Raw genomic sequence first — 18,248 nt, 5'->3', positions numbered from 1 at the left:
TTTTAACAAGCTTTGTACAAGACCTTAATGAAGTGAATAATCAGTTAGTATTAAATTAATCCTAGTAAATATATTTACACACACACACACACACACACACACACACACACAAATATAGAAGCAATGTTACAAGTATTATTCTAGCTAATTACATGAGAAAAAGGATAATTAATGATTTTCATTTTGCATGTTCAGAGTTTGATATGAATATGAACATATTTCTTACTGAGCATTGCTTTACTGTGGGTTAACAGAAAAAGAATGCTGCAAAATGAGGTATATTTGCATAATAACTAAATATTTTAAGTATTGCTTTGTTAAAATTTAATTGACATTTTAAGACATAGAAAAGGAAAGAATGTCATTTCAATAAACCTGGCACTATTGAATTTTGTTGCAAAATTATTGACAAAATTTGTTTCACTTACAATATTTTGTTTTTTCCTCTAAAATGGCTTTAAATAGCCTATGATACAACAAATGAGTTTCAAAGTAAATTCTGGTAGTAGTTCAAGTACATTTCTTACGTCCTGTTCATTGTGTATAAAAATTGACATTTTATATATTTATGGATATTAATTTGCAGAAACGGGTTTTTGAAAAAGATTGACATTTTAAAATGTCGTGTAATTATTGATAATATTGTACTTCAGGAGAACTGGAGAAAATGGCAATTGCTTTTGTGTAAGTAACATTCTTATTTTTTAAGCCAAGGACATATTTTACTCATTTGACAAGCAACTAATACTGAACGATCATTGAAATGAAATGTAGCACTAAATGTATATAATTATCATTTTTGCTAACCATTTTATTATTTTATTTTTAAATATAGTATCGAGATATTTAAAACCAAGAAAGTTTTTCATATCTTTAGGTTTGGGATTTTGCCCTTATACGGGAAGATACACAAATGATCACAGGATCTAGCGATAGTGAATTGCGTGTTTGGAACATTAATTGGATTTCTAGTTCTGAAATAAATGTAAGTTATCCCACACAGAACTGTGTCATGCTAATTAAAATGACCAGTGGATTTTGTTCAAATGATAATTTTTCTTAAAGTAATGTTAATTGGATTCTGGAGTGTATTGTAGGTTAGTTATTGTTTGACTTTTGATTGTTTAATTATTATGTACTAAATTTAACAAATACATAATTAAAATTTCTAATGATTTGTATCAAATATGTATTTAATTTGTAAGATAAAATTAGACATTGCTTAATAATATATTATAACAATGTGGGAGATTTATTAATGCAAAAAATAAAAGTACTAACTGTTCTCTGAAGCTTTTATGTTAAATTATTTTTTTCTGCCATCATATATATTTTTGTTTATTAATGAAAGAACTGTGAAAGTATTTTGGATGCAGTGAACTAATTATAAAATATTTTAACATACAGTTGTGTGTGTGAAAGGAAAGATAGATAGGGTATGTTGTTTTTCATAATAAATAACAGTAATTTGCTTATATTTATTTTGTTATGCAACAAGGACCAAAGCCTGCCAGTGATGAAAAAAAGTAAGACTGGAAATGATGATGATGAAGAACTGAATAATAATGAAGATGTAAGTATTTTTGTGTTAATGAGTTACAAGATGTACAATTCATTTATGTATAAGGTTGAAAGTGTCAAAAATTTTGTTTGAAGTTTTAACTTTTATTTTTTTGGAAATTCAACTACTTAACTAATGTTATTTTATACTAATATAAAAGCCTGCACCAGGAAATCAAAGCTTACCAAATTTAAATTCTCCAATATGTATTTGTTACTCTGCTACACATAAACAGACATAAGAAAAAATAAAGAACCTTCTAGCTTTAGGAAACTCAAGCCCTTTCACAAGGAATATCTTTTTTAATTAGTGTATCTTTCCAACATTATTCTTTGTGCTATCATTTATTGATCAGATATTTTCTTATCACATCAATTGCATCATTGCAATTGTTTTCATAAAACCACAAAACTTCATATCAAATAGCAAATTAATTTTACTTGGTGTAAAAACTACCTTTTTGATAGGAAGAAAAAGTGCCAACATGTAGGAGCTACTTACACCTATATTAGTGGTTGAATTTAATTAAAATGGGAATGGGCAATGAAAAGAGGAAATATTCTAGAAGAAAAACTGAAATTGGACTTGTGTGACTCATGATATTTGGAGAAATCGAGTGTGTGTGAGTGGCTGATACTTGGCTTTTATGATTGTTTGATTATTAAGTCTTGTGATATAAACTTTGCTGTTGCATGTTTCAATGTTTAGGTTTTTATATCTAAATCATGAAAAAAATTGCTTCAAAATTTGTATTCATTAAGCTTTACAAATAAATAAAATTACCAATAATGTTTGTGTAGATTTAACCATTTATCTTTTTGACCAAAACAGTCTTTTTATAGGACAACATCACCAACTAATGACCGTAGTTTTGCACTGTGGCTAGATAATTCCACAAACACTGTATTAAGGAAAGAGGCTTGAGAGAGAAAATATATTAAAATATATTTAAGTCGGATATGGGTTGATTGAGAATATGTAAAAATTTGTCTTTATGTTGAATGTCATACATTTTATTAGTGTTAGTGAATAAAATAATGATGCCTGGAGAAAGTGTTACTATGTGACACTAGGAGAAGTTAGATATTTAAAATATTTTCTTATCTAATTAAGAACTTAAAACTTGTATACTTTTAATATATGTTATTAGTGTTATTACATATGCTTTTGGTATTTGCATACTAAAAGTGAAAGTCACATCTTACTGTTAGGTCAGATAAAAATAGCCCATGAGTTGTTAGTAAGATGTTAATTAGTTGCTTTCCTTCTGGTCTGTCATTTTACATTTTTTATACCTATGTACAAATAACTCTTGTGTAACTTTGCACAAAATACATAAGTTCTGTTGGTTTGGACACTTATTTATTCACTTATTGGCATGTCTTTCTTTGATTTTAACCTGAATAAGTAAATTTAATGTGATGTTATCTTTTATAGAGTTCATTTACCTGTGAAAAATTTGGTACAATAATCAGAAAGGGGAAAAGTCGAGTCATTTCACTACAGGTGGATGAAAAGGAAGCAGTTCTTGCTTGTCATGTGAGTATTAATTAAATACATATCATGTACAGTTGACACCTTATCCTAAAATATCGAAAAAATATAGCCAAAATTTGTAGACTTTCAATGTGGATTCTAAGGTGCATTAGCAAAATTAAAACACTGATATGAACCATAGTAGTGGTTCATAATAGGGTTTGCCCAGGAATTTTACAAAAATTCTAATAGAACATACAGGCAAAAACCATAGTAAAAAGCAGGCTTGTTTATGAAATAACTCTTAAAATATTCTCTCCCAATGGCTAAGGCTGCTAAAACATTAATAATCAAACAATTAACTTCTTTGCTATTATCAGACAAAAATTCAAAATTTACCCATTTGTTTTCCCTATTATTATTTCAGAAGTCTACAGAAAAAAATGGCCATGAAAATTTTATTCAAGCATGGGCAAATGTACTAAAATATCTTCTGCACAAGTCATAGGACTATACTTAAGTTGATTCTTGAAAGAGATGAAGGTATCAGTTTTTCATTACTACTTGTCAAGTTTCTCTATGAATCCATCCAAGTGCTGAAGCCTACAGTAAAATGGCTGATGTTCTGTGCCAGAATCTATATGCAAGTGTTAAATGTTTTGTAAAATTTATAGAGCTCTTTTTAACTTGATTCTTGAAAGTTACTATTTTTACTGTCTAAAACTTTCTAAGTCCTTCACCACCAACAACATAAACTCTTTGAAGATATTTAAGCCCCATTATACTAGTACATGGCTTTCTGGTAGTAAACAGTTATAACAGATGTCAATACTTTTGTGAATGGTTATTCTGCTGATTTTTGTATTTCAATGGAATTATGAGTGCAGATTTTAATATAATTTGACTATTATTATTAGTCATATTTGTTTCACAAACCTACATAAAAATTGGTTGGGTATTTTACACCAGAGTACACAGATATACTATATGAAATGCTGCAAATGTCATTGATGTGAGCAGCTTTCTTGTACTTAGTTTGTTAAATACATGTTTGCATGAAGCTTCAGCCACAAAACACCTGACTTACTAAATAATGATTGAGTTGGAAAAAACCAATGCAGCAGTAAACTGTTGAAAAACATGTAGCATTCAACTTAATACATATGTATGAATGTAGCTTAAAATGTGTTCTCCAGAAATGGGCGTAAAAACTTAAAAAAATAACTTAAAAATGGGAATAGTTTTTTTTGAAAAAAACCATACAAGTTGAATCGATATGCAAAGATTATATTTCCAACCTTACAACTATGGACTGTTTAAAAAATATATCCCTAGTTGTAGGACTGAAAATATTATTTGCAGTTTAATTCAGCTTGTTTCTTTATTTTTGACAATCTCTATTCTTTTTAAATTTTAAAATTAACTGTTTTTAACTATCTTGTAGTATCATGTTAGAAATATGTTTCATGCTGAATTATTTTTAAAAATTAAAGGTAAAATGTTTTAGTATTTCACAGCTTATAGTTCTTTCTAATTGTTAGATATAATTTGAGGATTATTTCTAGCCTTAGAATTGAGACATAGTACTCAATCATTTGTAAATCTAAAATCCATACATTTAACACGCTGTTTATTTTGTTTAGAAAAGTCCATTAACTTGTATAATTCACTAATTTAATTTTTGTAGTTGTACAAGAAGCAGAGAACAAAGAAATATGCTACAAACTAAGTAACAGAAAAGTTTGTTGCTGTTTCTTTATATTATTATTATTACAGAAACAGACTGCACAGTGAAAATGCTTGTACTGAAATTGAAAATGTTTTTATAGGGATCAGATAAATATGATGTATTAAAGTGTTTAACTTAAGCAGTGACAGTATTTATTCATTTGAAGGGAACAGACATGACAGAAATGAGATTTCTATGTTTTAGGGAACAGACAATATTGTAGAAATATTCAAGCTTTGTAGTGAAGAAGAAGCTAAGAAGCGATTAATGAAGAGACAGAGGAAAGAAAGAAAAAAACTCCAAAAGTAACTATAATGTATTTAAATAACTTTCTTATCATGCTTCAAAATGTAATAAAAGAAAGAGAAATGAGTGGTATTAAATTAGGAGACCCATCTCTCCCTTATAATAAACCAAATTTAAATTTTTACTTCAATAAAAAGTAAATACTGAGAAGCAAGGATTGGGTTCTATCAGTTGCAGTACTTTTTTTGCAATTAGTGTGAAACAATTTCTCAGATTTGAATTAAGAAACAAATGTCAGTTTTAAAGTGTTATTCAGTCAGGTTTGATCAAAAATCAATTAAATAGTAATAAACAAAAATTCCAATCTAATACAAAGGAAAATATAATCAGTACTATTATTACACTTTAAAAAGATGCTGAGCTAACCTTGCTAGTGTTGCTTAACATAATGCTAACTTTTAATGTTTCTAAATGCTTTTGGTAATTCATTAATGTCTAAAGTACATAATAAAGGTTAATATTTAATCTGTTTCATTGTAATTTAACTTTTAATTATAAAATAGTGAAGGTTTAGGCCTACATAACTTTGTGCTGTCAATTTAGACAACTGTTGTAACTACACCTGTCTTTTAATCAGCAACAAGACCATAAGTCTCAAATGTAGTCATTATGCATATTTGAAGTTAGTAGTTGCTTTTGCAGCAAATAAGTTTCGACTGCACGTTCATTTTAGAAAGAGTTGAGACAGCTCTCATTATTTTTACATAGTTTTCCATCCCATTGATTTGTTTTATTTTAATGTGACCACTTTACATGTATGGTACAGCAGGTTATTTTGGTTGCTTAGATTAAGGTGATCTTAATTTGAATAAAGGTAAATTGAAATAGCAAACATTTTGTTTCTAAATTTGGAGTTTGCATACTTTGGGAATTAATGGTCAAATGACTCCTTGACAAATTATTTTTAGATTACAAGAAATGGGAAATGAAGTACATTTAGATGAAGTAACCTCGTCAAGGTCTTTGACTGACGAGATTCAGAGATTACCAGTTTTAAAAGTTGGTAGCAAAGCCCGAGGAATAGACATTTACATGTTGAAAGAAAACATTGCAAAGGTGAGTAGGCATGAGAAAGGTATTGATACAGTTTTATTAACACTAGTAAACCCAGTTACTAATATGTTACAAAATATCTGTATTTTTTGTTTACTGTGTTTATGAAGGTCTGTAATAGAGTTGTGTGATTAGTAGAATTTTGATTGATTTTCATTCAACCAATCAGTTTTTCTCACATGAGACCTATGGAGTTCAAATAATTGGTAATTAATTATATTAGTTGATTACTTTAATGAGTTATGACACTAATTAAGCTGGACTACATAATTTAAAATAACATTGAGAATTTATAATGGCAATATTTCAATCACTTGGATAATGGTATAAACACATTTTGATTAATCTGTTATTCCAAGAAATACCACTCGCTAACTTTTTTTGCAGGGAGCCAGATTACTTGGGGAATGAGAAACGTGGGCTGCATGATCATTATGTTCAATACTCATAAGTTAGAACGAAAGCTCTCTGTAAAAGACTTAACACTAAGGTTTAGGATGCCACATTAGCCATGTGGGAGTAGCATGCAATACACACATATAATAAAAAACAAACAGAATTACAACTAACATTTTATTTATCAAAAGGTTATCAAAAGAGGTGACATTAGCAAAAACGATTGTCACATCACGCATAGTGACTACATATCTGAATTTCACTAAGCCGCAAAAAAGTTAGTGCGATTTATGAAATTGGCGTTTGGCTTTCAAAATATCTTCCATGTTCAGTTTTGAATTGCTGCATCCAATCATTAGAATTGCTTTCAAATGTTCACCAGTCAACCTTGATCTATGTACCAACTTCACATACTTCATTTTTGAAAATGCTTGTTCACAGATATAAGTTGTTCTGAACACTGATGCCATACCAGATGCGAACTGCTTCAGCTTTGGAAAATCATCTTCAGGTATGCAGCTGTAAAATTCAACAAGTTGCCCTTCTCTGTGTTTTGTTTTCAACAAATTATTTCCTTGCAGATCGATGACCTCCAGCTGAAGTTCCGCTGGCACGTCATCAATGACACAATCAAAAGGATTCTGAAAAAGGAGAATGTTACTTTCGATTCTCTCGAGATCCGAAAATCTCTCTAAAAATGCTTATTTAAATCACCAATAATCTTTTTCTGAAACTCCAGGTTGACATCTGTGATTCCAGCATGAAACTCATTGAAACGCTGAAAATGAGAGAGGTTTCCTCCTTCCAAATGTGCTTCAAACAATGACAGCTTTCTCCAAAATCCTTTAATGATTCTATAGAGATCACAGACAAGGTTATTCTTCTCCTGAAGTTTCAAGTTCAATTCATTCATGTTGGATGTAATGTCAACCAAAATGACAACTTTGACAACCAGGTTTGATCTGACAGAAGTAGATCAGCTCTATATTTCTCGATAAGAAATATATGTATTTCTCTTCTCAGCTTATAAAAATGAGACAAGACTTTACCGCAGCTGAGCCACATCACTGCCATGTGATAAGGCAAGTCACAGAAATCCAAATCAATTTCTTCTTGAAACGCCTTGAACTGGTGACGATTAAGTGCATGACCACGAATGAGGTTCACTGCAGAAATGACTGGTTTCAGTATGCAAGAAATATCTAAGTCTTTTCCACAGAGTGTTTGCTGATGTATGATGCAGTGTATGAACAGAGTGCTTAGGAGTTGAAGATCTTCCAACTGTTTCCTGATGAGTCCCACCAGACCTTTCTTTACTCCAGCCATGTTTTTTCCTCCATTAACTGTCACACCTCTAAGCAGATTCCACTGAAGGCTATAGTCTTGCAAAGTTTTATGCACTTCCATGAAAATGTCTTCTCCAGTTATTCTTCCGTGCATGCTACAAACTGATGCCAACTCTTTCATGATCTGAAAGTCCAAATTAACTCCACAAATGAACACAAGAAGTTGTGATGTACTCAAGAGATCAGTAGACTCATCCAGTACCAGAAAATGTCAGGAAGTTTCTAGCTTTTTGGCGTATCTGTAATGCGATATTCTCTCAAAGTTCTTCTGCTCTCTGTACAACTGAATTTGCTGAAAGGCTGATACTTTCAAAGAAATTGGCTTTTTCAGGACCCAGCTCATTTGCTGCTTCCATCATACACTCTTTGATGAAGTTGCCGTTGGTAAAAGGTTTTCCTCGCTCTGCCATCCTATGCACTATTTTGTAACTTGTATGAGTGACAGATTCATTTTCAACAAACTTTCTCGTGAAGAGATTCTTTTGAGATTCAAACACACGTTTCATGGATTCCAATTTCTCAGAATGGAACTTTCCTGAAAATTTCAAATATGTTGATAGATGTTTTGTTTCATAGTGACTCCAAAGACTGTACTCTTTCAAAACAGCAACACTTTCAGTGCATATCACACAAGTAGCTTTCTGGTTTTTTGTTTCCACAAAGAAGTACTTTTCTCCCCATTCTTCATTGAAAGCACGACACTCAGAATCCACTTTTCTTTTAAAAGCAGCTGTAACAATGGATGAAAAAAACAGGATCTGAAAATTAAAAACACAGAACGCTGTGAGAAAAGTATTGTACTGGTCCAAGAATGCACAAACAAAATATATTGAAATGTACGTTTGCCACAACACTTACCTAAGAACGAGTTATGAAAAGCGCATAACCCGACTACTAAGAGAAAAATGAGCTTGCAGAAGAGGTAACCCTAGGCCACTGAATTTACAAGACGAGGGAGGGTTAAGTCTGTACTTGCTTTTGAAATCCTAATGCCTTGATATGAATAAACGGGCAGCAAGGACAAAAGAAGAATTTTCCTATTGGTTAAAAATGTGCATGACAGCTTTGTTTCTTTTTATCATAACATCTTGTATTTGCCAGCTAAAAGTGACCATCGGTGTGATTTTTGTTATGACAGTCAGACATTTGATGAAATGTCACTTTTATTTCCAAGCAGCTAGCTGCTGGTGGGCTGGACAAAATGACCTCATGGGCCATAGTTTGGTGACCCCTGCGCTAACATAAGGTATTATCTGATATCAGTTTTTGCCTATCTAAGCATTGGTATTGCATGCTCTAGTCTTTTACACCCCACTTAAATGCCCTTGGCAATGTCATACTTGCAAATTTCTCCACCCTTGTCATTGTGCCTACTCTCTGAGTACTGTATAGAAGTATTTGTTGGGGCTGTCTATGTTTTGATCCATTGAGAGATGGAGACATTCATTTCATCTGAAGTGTTTTCATCTGGAGCTTCTGAAGTTGCCTCTTGTTAATCTGGCAGAGAATTTGGATTTTGTTGTCTGACACCATTCTCTACTAAGTCAGCTTCTCCAATGTCTGATTTTGAACAATCCTAATTCTTTTCTTCAATTAATCATTTATGGCTTTTGTACCTCCATTTTCAGTCTACTCTACCCTTGTTGGTGATAAGGTTAAGGGGGCAACATTTAGTTTATCTTTCACCTGATTTTTCTGATTCACATTGGGAGGTTTACTATCCCATTCTGTGATGGGATAGATAAACCTTATACCCTCATTTGTCTGCTCGTTTGCTTGGGTTTTCTGCCTTCTGATTGAAGTATATTTTTTTACTTCTGACATATTTATATCGCAAGTTGGAGTTGTTGGCATGATTGTAGGAATTTCTCTGTCCTCTTAGATCCCAGTATATTCTGACAGGTTCTTTTATTTCTAACCCTCTGGCAACTAGGGAAAGGGATACATCCATCACTGTAACTTTTTTGCCATCTATTTCTCACTTCTGTAATTGATTGTAATATGATAATTTGTTTGATCAATGTTAGTTTCATTTATTATTCATTGGAAGGAGGTCCATTATCTCCTCATAATTCTGAACATGAAGTGATCCAGTCCTTAGTTGAGCAGTGTGTTCCTTGTCCTCTTCATAATTTCAGGGACAAGTCCATTTGGTTAGTGAGAGTGGATATTCATAAGTTGAGACTGGATGAATTTTGTTCCTTTGGTTGAGTAAGGCATACATGATCCTCTCATTGTGAGTTTGGGGTGATGCCTTTTTGGACTTATACAGGTGGAGAAGGAAGATTGTCCAATTCAGTGTTACCTACTTTTTCATTGTGATTCCAGTGGTTTGAAATGCATCACCCTATAGCTACAGTATATCAATACATAGCATTGTGGTCCAATAGTCCTAGCCACCAATGTGAGTATAGGGACCAAGATCCCTTAATTCCAACCCCAAGTTGTGGAGCCTCAGCTCTCTGGCCTATAATGATGATTACTGTTGTATTATTCCACCCTTGACAAAGAAACTTGGTTTTGAGTGAAGTTCAAACCTGTGCTTGATATAGTGCAGTTCCCCCACTTGTGTGTCACTCTTATCTTGATACACCCCTGTTCTGTGCAGATGCTTTCTGTATGGATCATGCCTACATTGACCCCCTCCATCTTCTCAGTATGGTGTTCTAGCCATAGTGTCAGTGGATGGTAAGTACTTTTTGGAAGTTATCATTTTCCTAAAATGAAAATCTGTTTCCAATAATACTTACCTCTGCTGGTACACTCCTGCTTTGCCTTCCCACTAAAAGCTGGTGTAATTCTTGAAAAAGTAGTGTTCGTATACAGTATCAGAATAGAGAGTGCACTGACAAGGGTACAAAAATTTGAAAATTGTATATTGCCAAGGGCATTTAAGTGGGATATAAAAAGACTAGAGCATGCAAGACCAATGCTTAGATATGCAATGCCAATGTTGAAGAATAGCTGTAATGTCAGTGGAAGTATTATTAGAAATACATTTTCAGTTTAAGAAAATTTTAACTTAATTTTGTTGGTTAACTTGAGTTAATCACCCAGCTCTACTTTAATTAAATGGGAATGGTATGCCTCTTATATTTGTAAATTTATTTCATTAATTAGCATATTAAGAAAGTACATATTGTTACAACTATTCTATATATGATTAAGCTTATATTTTTATTATTTGTATTCTTATTAATGCATGCATTTTTTAGGTTGTAGTCCTCTTAAATAACAACAGTATTGAAGTTTACACATCAGACATCATAAATAAGAAAGATTCTAGTCTCTGTGTAGGTGCAATTAAATTGCCTGGACACAGAACAGATGCTAGAACTTTGACTTTCAGCTCTGACAATACTTCAATCCTGTCAGCCAGTGGAGAAACTGTCAAAATCTGGAACAGGTAAGGATGATGATTTCATCAAAATCTTGTAATTTACACATTATATAATCATTAAAATGGTAAATAAGATTTGGTTAATTTCTATAGCTGTTTTACCTTCTTTTATGGTAAAAACGTTTTTAAAGTGTGTGTGTGGGTGTTTTAGTACAAGAAAATAAAACAAAAGAACTTGTGTGACCAGAACAAATAAGTTAAAAATAAAAATTGCCCAAAAGATTATTGTATATTGTGAACAAATGCAAAGGACAAACTAAAGAAAGTGAAAAGCAGTCTTAAGCTTAATATTTTAAACCTATCTACACAGCATCTTTATCTATGCATGTCATATGGTGTTTAGTGAATTACATTAAAATATAACTGCACTATTTTTTGTTTGTTATACTAATTAGTATATAATAAAACCATAGCTAATACTCTGTTTTAATAATATACAAATTTTAAGTTTTTAATTATAAAAGGCAATATTAAAAAAATTCTGAATTTTCTGTAGTGTGAGAATTGACACATTCTCTCTCTAGGCATCACCCCTTTAGTTTATTTACCACTCCTCCACGAATTGCAAATTATGACTGTAAATTTCTCAGCATAATGTCTTTATTACTCAGATGAAGCATAATTTTTATAGTCATCAGTTTTATTTGGTTACAAATTCTCAAAGCAGAAAATTAGTTCCCTTTACCCACCTGTCACATCCTGTTTTTCAGGATATGTTAGTAGTTCTCACAAATATAACCCTATGAACACAAATCAAGAGTCAAAGGCCATTTCATCATGTTTGTTGACTCACATTCAACTACTATTTTGTGAATTTGTCAATATGTTTGGTATCAAATTGAAGATTGTAATCCAAATTTTAGAGTTGTACATAATTTCTTAAATTAAAAGTAGATATTAAAACATATGCCTAAATATTAGTTTGTCATGTGGTATATTGCATACAGCATTAGTTCAAATTAGGTGTTTGTGATATCCAAATACCAAGTCTATAGTTTCTTACAACTTTGAAACTTAAATTACTTGTACTGACAAGCTGGTATATAATATAAGAACTTTTCTTTTGTACTTGCTGAGGTAGTGCTTGATTTATTGACTCAAACACAGTTGCCACACCAACCTCTTTACATTTTTGGAAACTCACATCTATTTCTGTCTGTCGCATATGAATAACCAATCAAAAGCTCAGAATGTCCTCCATCTTGTTCTTTGTGAAGTATTTATGTAAGAAACCCTTTTTTTTCATTGTAGTTTTGAACTGGTAAGGCAAGACAAGTATGGGAAGATAACAAATTAAGTAACTAAAAGATATAAGTATTTTCTCTATTTCTTTATTTACTGTTCTATGTTTTAAGAAAAATAACTGAAATTTAAGAACTTGTTTGTTAGTAATAATAATGTATTATTATAAAAATTGGGACTGTATCTTACAAAATATTGAATACAGCCAATACAGATCACTTTGTAACTGGCCAGTTTTATGTTATTGGATATGGTACTATGAGTGCATGTGTTGTGTGATATTCAACCCCTGTAATGTTAATCACACTGTCAAAAAGGTCAGTGAAATGAAAATAATTTTTTTGATATGTAAAATGTTGAGATTTAAGCTATTTAGATTAAAGATTTGTGGTTTCATGTTGTAATTTGCTGTGATTCTAAAACAAAAGAATTGTAATTTAGTATCTTATTTTCTCCTATATAAGGTGGTTATAAGTCAAGTTGACCAAATCCATACAGAGATGCAATTGTGAAAGTAACAAAATATAAAGTTGTTTGTTTTTTTCTGGGAAAGAGAGAGAAAAAAAAATTATATGGAAGATATTGGGAGATTATGGAGTATTCACATGTGAAATTTGACAATTTACTGATGCATAATAAAGTATTTTTGATTTTAAATAATCAAAATTACTTGTTTGTTGGATAGTCAAAATTTGAAAATTAAAAATGCACAAGCAAATAATTTTAAAAAATCTGATACTTTGTTTATAAATGTCTTGCAATGATTACTGATAATTTGTAATGTGCTGTAAAGGTACATGTACATTTCAAATGGTTACAGTACTATTGCTTTATGGTTACTTTTGGAAATATAGGCTGGGCAGAATCCATCCACTCATATTAGAATGGTTAAATATAAAATCTACTATGTTACTGAGGGGGTAAAATAAATGTAAAGGTTATAAATATTTCTTTGAAGAATGTATGAAAAGATACTTATGATCTGCAGGTGGTTTTAATGATAAGAACAATATGTGAAACATGTTAACCCTTTTGCAATGAGCTCATTATAATGTACATAAGCTTGTATACACATTTGCACACATTAAGTATTTATACTATAACATTTGATATAGTATGTGTATCTTCACAAAGTTTAGTAGACTTAGTAAAAATTACCTATGTAGACAACAAATCAGATTTGTTGAAATCTTTTTACTAAAAATGAAATATTTTTACTAAAGACTTGTTTGTTAAAATATTGTCTTTTTGATTACTAGTCCATATGCAAAGTGATTTCACTCTGATTTAAAAAACAAACTATTCTTCATCCTAAAAATCTCAAATATTATTTGTGCAAACTCTAAAATCTCTAAAGTACATTTCAAGTGTTTGTTTCAATAAGACTATATTTTATTTTATGTATTCTAACTGTGTGGGGTCTCACTTGACCAACCTCATAACTATCATAAACAATTAGGAAATAAATATAAATGATGTTCTTTTTGTGGTAGAGTGACTACATATTTAAATACAAATGCATAGTCTAAATAGCTTAAGTCTTGTAATATCATTATATATTCTTATTATATTGGGTTTTCAGTTGTACTTAACTAACATTACATAACTTGCATTGATGCAGTATATGTGTGATTATGTATCCTGTAATATAAAACTGATGTTTAGTCTTTTATATCTTTGCTGTATTTTAGTGGACTAGCATTTTGTAATATGCAGTCACATTTCAGTTGTTATACATTGTGTGTGTGTGTATAAAGATTATTAGTATTTAGAAATATATTATTAAACTTATGTTTCTTAAAATATAGAACAATAAATCAAGAAGTAAAGCAAACAATTATCCCTTCTCACCGTGACCTTTGTACTCAATTGTTGTTGAACATGGGTTGCTAAGCCTTTTAAAATTTTACACATGGAGGATATTAAACTTTATTTTTTAGGTTTTATATATATACAGTTGAATAGCCAAAAAAAATCATAAATAAATACTGATATCATAGCATTCCACTATAATTTCTTAAGCATAGTAACTAAGCTGTAATTAGGTCTAAAAATATGTGAAATTTCAAGCAGACTAAAGACATGACCTACCTCTGAAATCTTGGTTTGAAAGAACATGGTAACCATTTTACAGATTAAAATGGCTGGGAATATCACTAGGGGGACATTTTAAGCTGTCAATTGGTAGTTCACGCCATATATTGAAGAAAGCGTTTATAAAGACCATTTCAGAAAATTTAGAGGTAAATGAGGCCATTCTTTGACCAAGTATATAAGATGTACCTTGACAAAATAAAGATGAGGTTTTTATTTGATATTTTAGCTTTTCAATATTGGTAATTTGAGTTCCTAATTTGTAAAAAACTATAGACTTAGTATTTTGACATCATAAATGTCTAATTTTAACCAGTGATCAATTCAACATACCAGGTGATTCACTAGAAACTATATTTAGATGTGTTATTTTAATATTTACATTTAAATTAAGAAAATAACCCAGATATAATATTAAAGTTTAAATTATAATGTACAATTTGATTCTAAACTTACTTACATAAATTCATCAAATAGTAGTTTAATATAATATTGAATGCAGGTCAACAAATACAATGACGTGGCCTTTGACCCTTGATCTATTGCTGAAAGGTTAATACATTTTACATCTTAATATGACAAATTATAAACATAATGTTTAAATGTTGATAACTGAATCAAATATAGCACTGTTAATTTTTTAAAAACTATTAACACTACTACGAAAAGTGGGGCCTAATAGGCCCCAGAGCAACTTGAAAGGTTATTAATATTAGGCTAATAATTTTGTATTTAAATGAAATTGCCATTTAAATTCATTAATGAATGGATTAACGAGATTCCCACTGTCCCTATCTACTATCTAGCGAAACGACAGCCAGGGAAGCAGGCTTGGAGAAATCAGGACTAGAAACGTCTTTTCGTAGGAGTGTTAAGCATAAAAATAAATTGCAGTTGTACATGAAAATAGAATATGTACACTTCTAATGTTGTGGTGTGAATGCCTTTTCTAAACTGACAGAGAGATTATAATTGTACTTATAATTAGCAGTAACATATAATAAAAATTATTATTACAACAAACCAAATATTAGTGTCCTATGAAAAGTATACTTATTTTTCTATCTGTTGAAAATCATCATTTTTTATTCTCTAAGAAAGATTTGCAGTATATGATAAAACATTAGTTTATATACTGACCAGTCAAATGTAGTATATTAGTGCTATAACATTTTTGTGTGATATGTGCTGAGCATATTTTTGTGTTCTCTGTAATTTCAGAATTTCTTCTTTGAACTGTATTAAATTGCAAAATATATGTCGATTTATTTTTATAAACTTGTACCGTGTGACGTTATCACCATCCATTTTACTTTTGGTACACAGAAGTACCACTGACACATTTTGACATTGAGATTTTGTTTACAAACTATTTTTTACATTAAAAGTGATTGATAACATGTTAATACCATTTGTGTTATATTATAATATATTAACAAAACATTTCTCATTAAAGTCGAAGCAATATGAACACTGTTAACAAGCTATACTTATTAATTTGTCCCATTATGTTTTTCATTGTAGTAGCTTGACCACTTTTATCAGCTGTAAATTTGTTGGTTGGTGCTGAATTTTTTCATTGTTGTTATTATAAAAAGAAAAACTTTAATTTTGGTTTTAAATATTTACCTGTAACAGTATACTTAAATTATTGTATTTTTTGTTCTGTAATTTTAGAAAAATCATTTCAGAGCCATATTTATAAATAAACAGACTTGGAAAATGCTATCTTAACTAAATGTTACTTTATTGTTTTTATTAGTCAACTGGTTCAATTGAAAAAAACTAATTTTTATATATGCCAGATCTAGTCAACAGTGTGTTAGGACTATGGGCTGTGATTATGCACTGTGTTCTATTTTGGCCCCCGGGGACAGGCACTGCATTATTGGAACAAAGGTAATTAGATTAAAAATACTTTGAAAAATATACATAAAAAGTAAGCAGGCAGTTTAATATCTGGAAATATTTAGCTTACCCCTTTTGCAACAGGTCATGGGTCAAAGGCCATGTCATCACATTTGTTGACTTTCATTCAAAACTATTACTATTTAGAAATAAATCTATATATTTTACATATATAATGTATAATAATTGAAATGTGACTGTATATCACAAAATACTACTTCACTAAAACACAACCAATACAGGGCAGACTAAAAGTTAGTTTTATATTACACTGCATCAATGCAAGTTGTGTAATGTTAGCAAGTCATGATTGGAAGGTTAATATAATAAAAAATAATAAATATATATCTAAATATACAGCATTATCATATTCAAACTACATAGACTAAACATTTGTATTTTTGTGTATAATATGTAGTCATTCTAGCAAGAAAGAAGCACAATTTATATTTATTTCCTAAATTTTTTAATGAAGGTTACAAGGTTGGTTAAGCAACAGACCTCGGACAGTTAGAGTATCGAAAATATAGTCTTACTAAGAACAAATGTATTTAGGGGGTTTTAGAGATTAAAGAAATAATTTTTGAGATTCTTGGGGTGAAGAATAGTATTTTTAATCACAATATGAAATTACTTTGCATTCATACTAGTAATGAAATATACTATTTTCACAAATACTTAGTTAAAATATTTCAATAAAAATCTTATTTTTCATATACAAAAGCTTGTAACCTTTACTAAACGTCTATTAAATTTTGTGAAGATACACATGCTGTGTCAAAAGTTATAATGCAAATACTTAACATGTGCAAATAGTAAACTCTTGTATATCATACCAAGCCCATAGTGAAAGTGTTGAAATAAGCTTACAGTTCTGATCTTTTTTGTAATGGCTTTATTGAGTTTAATTGTGTAGTTTTCTTTTATTAATTATTTTTATCTTGTGCAATAGACTGGAAAATTGCAAATATTTGACATTGGAGCTGGGAAACTCTTAGAATCTGTTGATGCTCACACTGGAGCTGTTTGGTCAATGTCCATGTCTCCAGACCAGGTAAGATTTTGTTTTGAAAAGTGTTCATGGCTCTGGATTAATAGACTTCTATTTTGATTGGCATCTATGTCTCCAAACAGTTAACATTTTAAAGTTGTTGGAGGACTATTGGTTAATCCTTTTGCCCCAGATGTCCTTTACTATGCATAAAAATTCTAAATTCTAGGATTTGGATTGAGAAAATTTTTATGTTGAGGAGCAAACAACATTTCAACCTTCTTCTAGAATTATTCTTAAATTAATTGGAGTTGCCCAAAACAAGTAATTAAATAATCTCATTAAAGTTATACTTAAAAGTAATCCTACTTAAGGAATGGGTGATCAGAGTTGAAGAAATAATTCATAAATTCAAAACACAGTTTAAAAAAAGTTTGAAAACAATGAATTAGAGAAATGTGAGAATAGATAAATTTTTCCCACTGTAGATTCATTGTAATTTCCATCAATAAAGCTGATAACAACTTCATTAAAATTTGTAAAACATATTTCAACTTTATGTAAAGAACTAGGATTCAGTTTAAAACATATTACAGTTCTATCAGACTTTGATATTTTCTGTAAAATGTTATATAGTGTAAACAAACTGTTTTGGATTTCCCCAATCACATAAAACACCATAAAAATACATCTCTGTTACTATTAGTAAACAAACAAACAAAAAAAAAAAGGCACAGCATGGCCAG

At 30.4% G+C, this 18,248-nt stretch overlaps 1 protein-coding gene across 1 annotated transcript in view; it reads left to right on the top strand.

The window, feature by feature from the left end:
• Positions 1-18,248, top strand: part of LOC143229254 (WD repeat-containing protein 3) — a 43,575-nt gene that overhangs the window by 9,267 nt on the left and 16,060 nt on the right. Inside the window, exons 5-12 of the mRNA XM_076461357.1 lie at positions 878-985; positions 1,499-1,573; positions 2,999-3,100; positions 4,971-5,071; positions 5,981-6,128; positions 11,083-11,273; positions 16,409-16,502; positions 17,464-17,565. Coding sequence (XP_076317472.1) covers positions 878-985; positions 1,499-1,573; positions 2,999-3,100; positions 4,971-5,071; positions 5,981-6,128; positions 11,083-11,273; positions 16,409-16,502; positions 17,464-17,565 — 921 coding nt within the window. The remainder of the gene's footprint in view (positions 1-877; positions 986-1,498; positions 1,574-2,998; positions 3,101-4,970; positions 5,072-5,980; positions 6,129-11,082; positions 11,274-16,408; positions 16,503-17,463; positions 17,566-18,248) is intronic.

The sequence above is a fragment of the Tachypleus tridentatus genome, chromosome 10, assembly GCF_004210375.1.
Source record: "Tachypleus tridentatus isolate NWPU-2018 chromosome 10, ASM421037v1, whole genome shotgun sequence".
Classification (NCBI taxonomy): domain Eukaryota; kingdom Metazoa; phylum Arthropoda; class Merostomata; order Xiphosura; family Limulidae; genus Tachypleus; species Tachypleus tridentatus.
The sequence above is the reverse complement of the archived record's forward strand: the minus strand, read 5'-3'. Positions and strand labels throughout refer to the sequence as shown.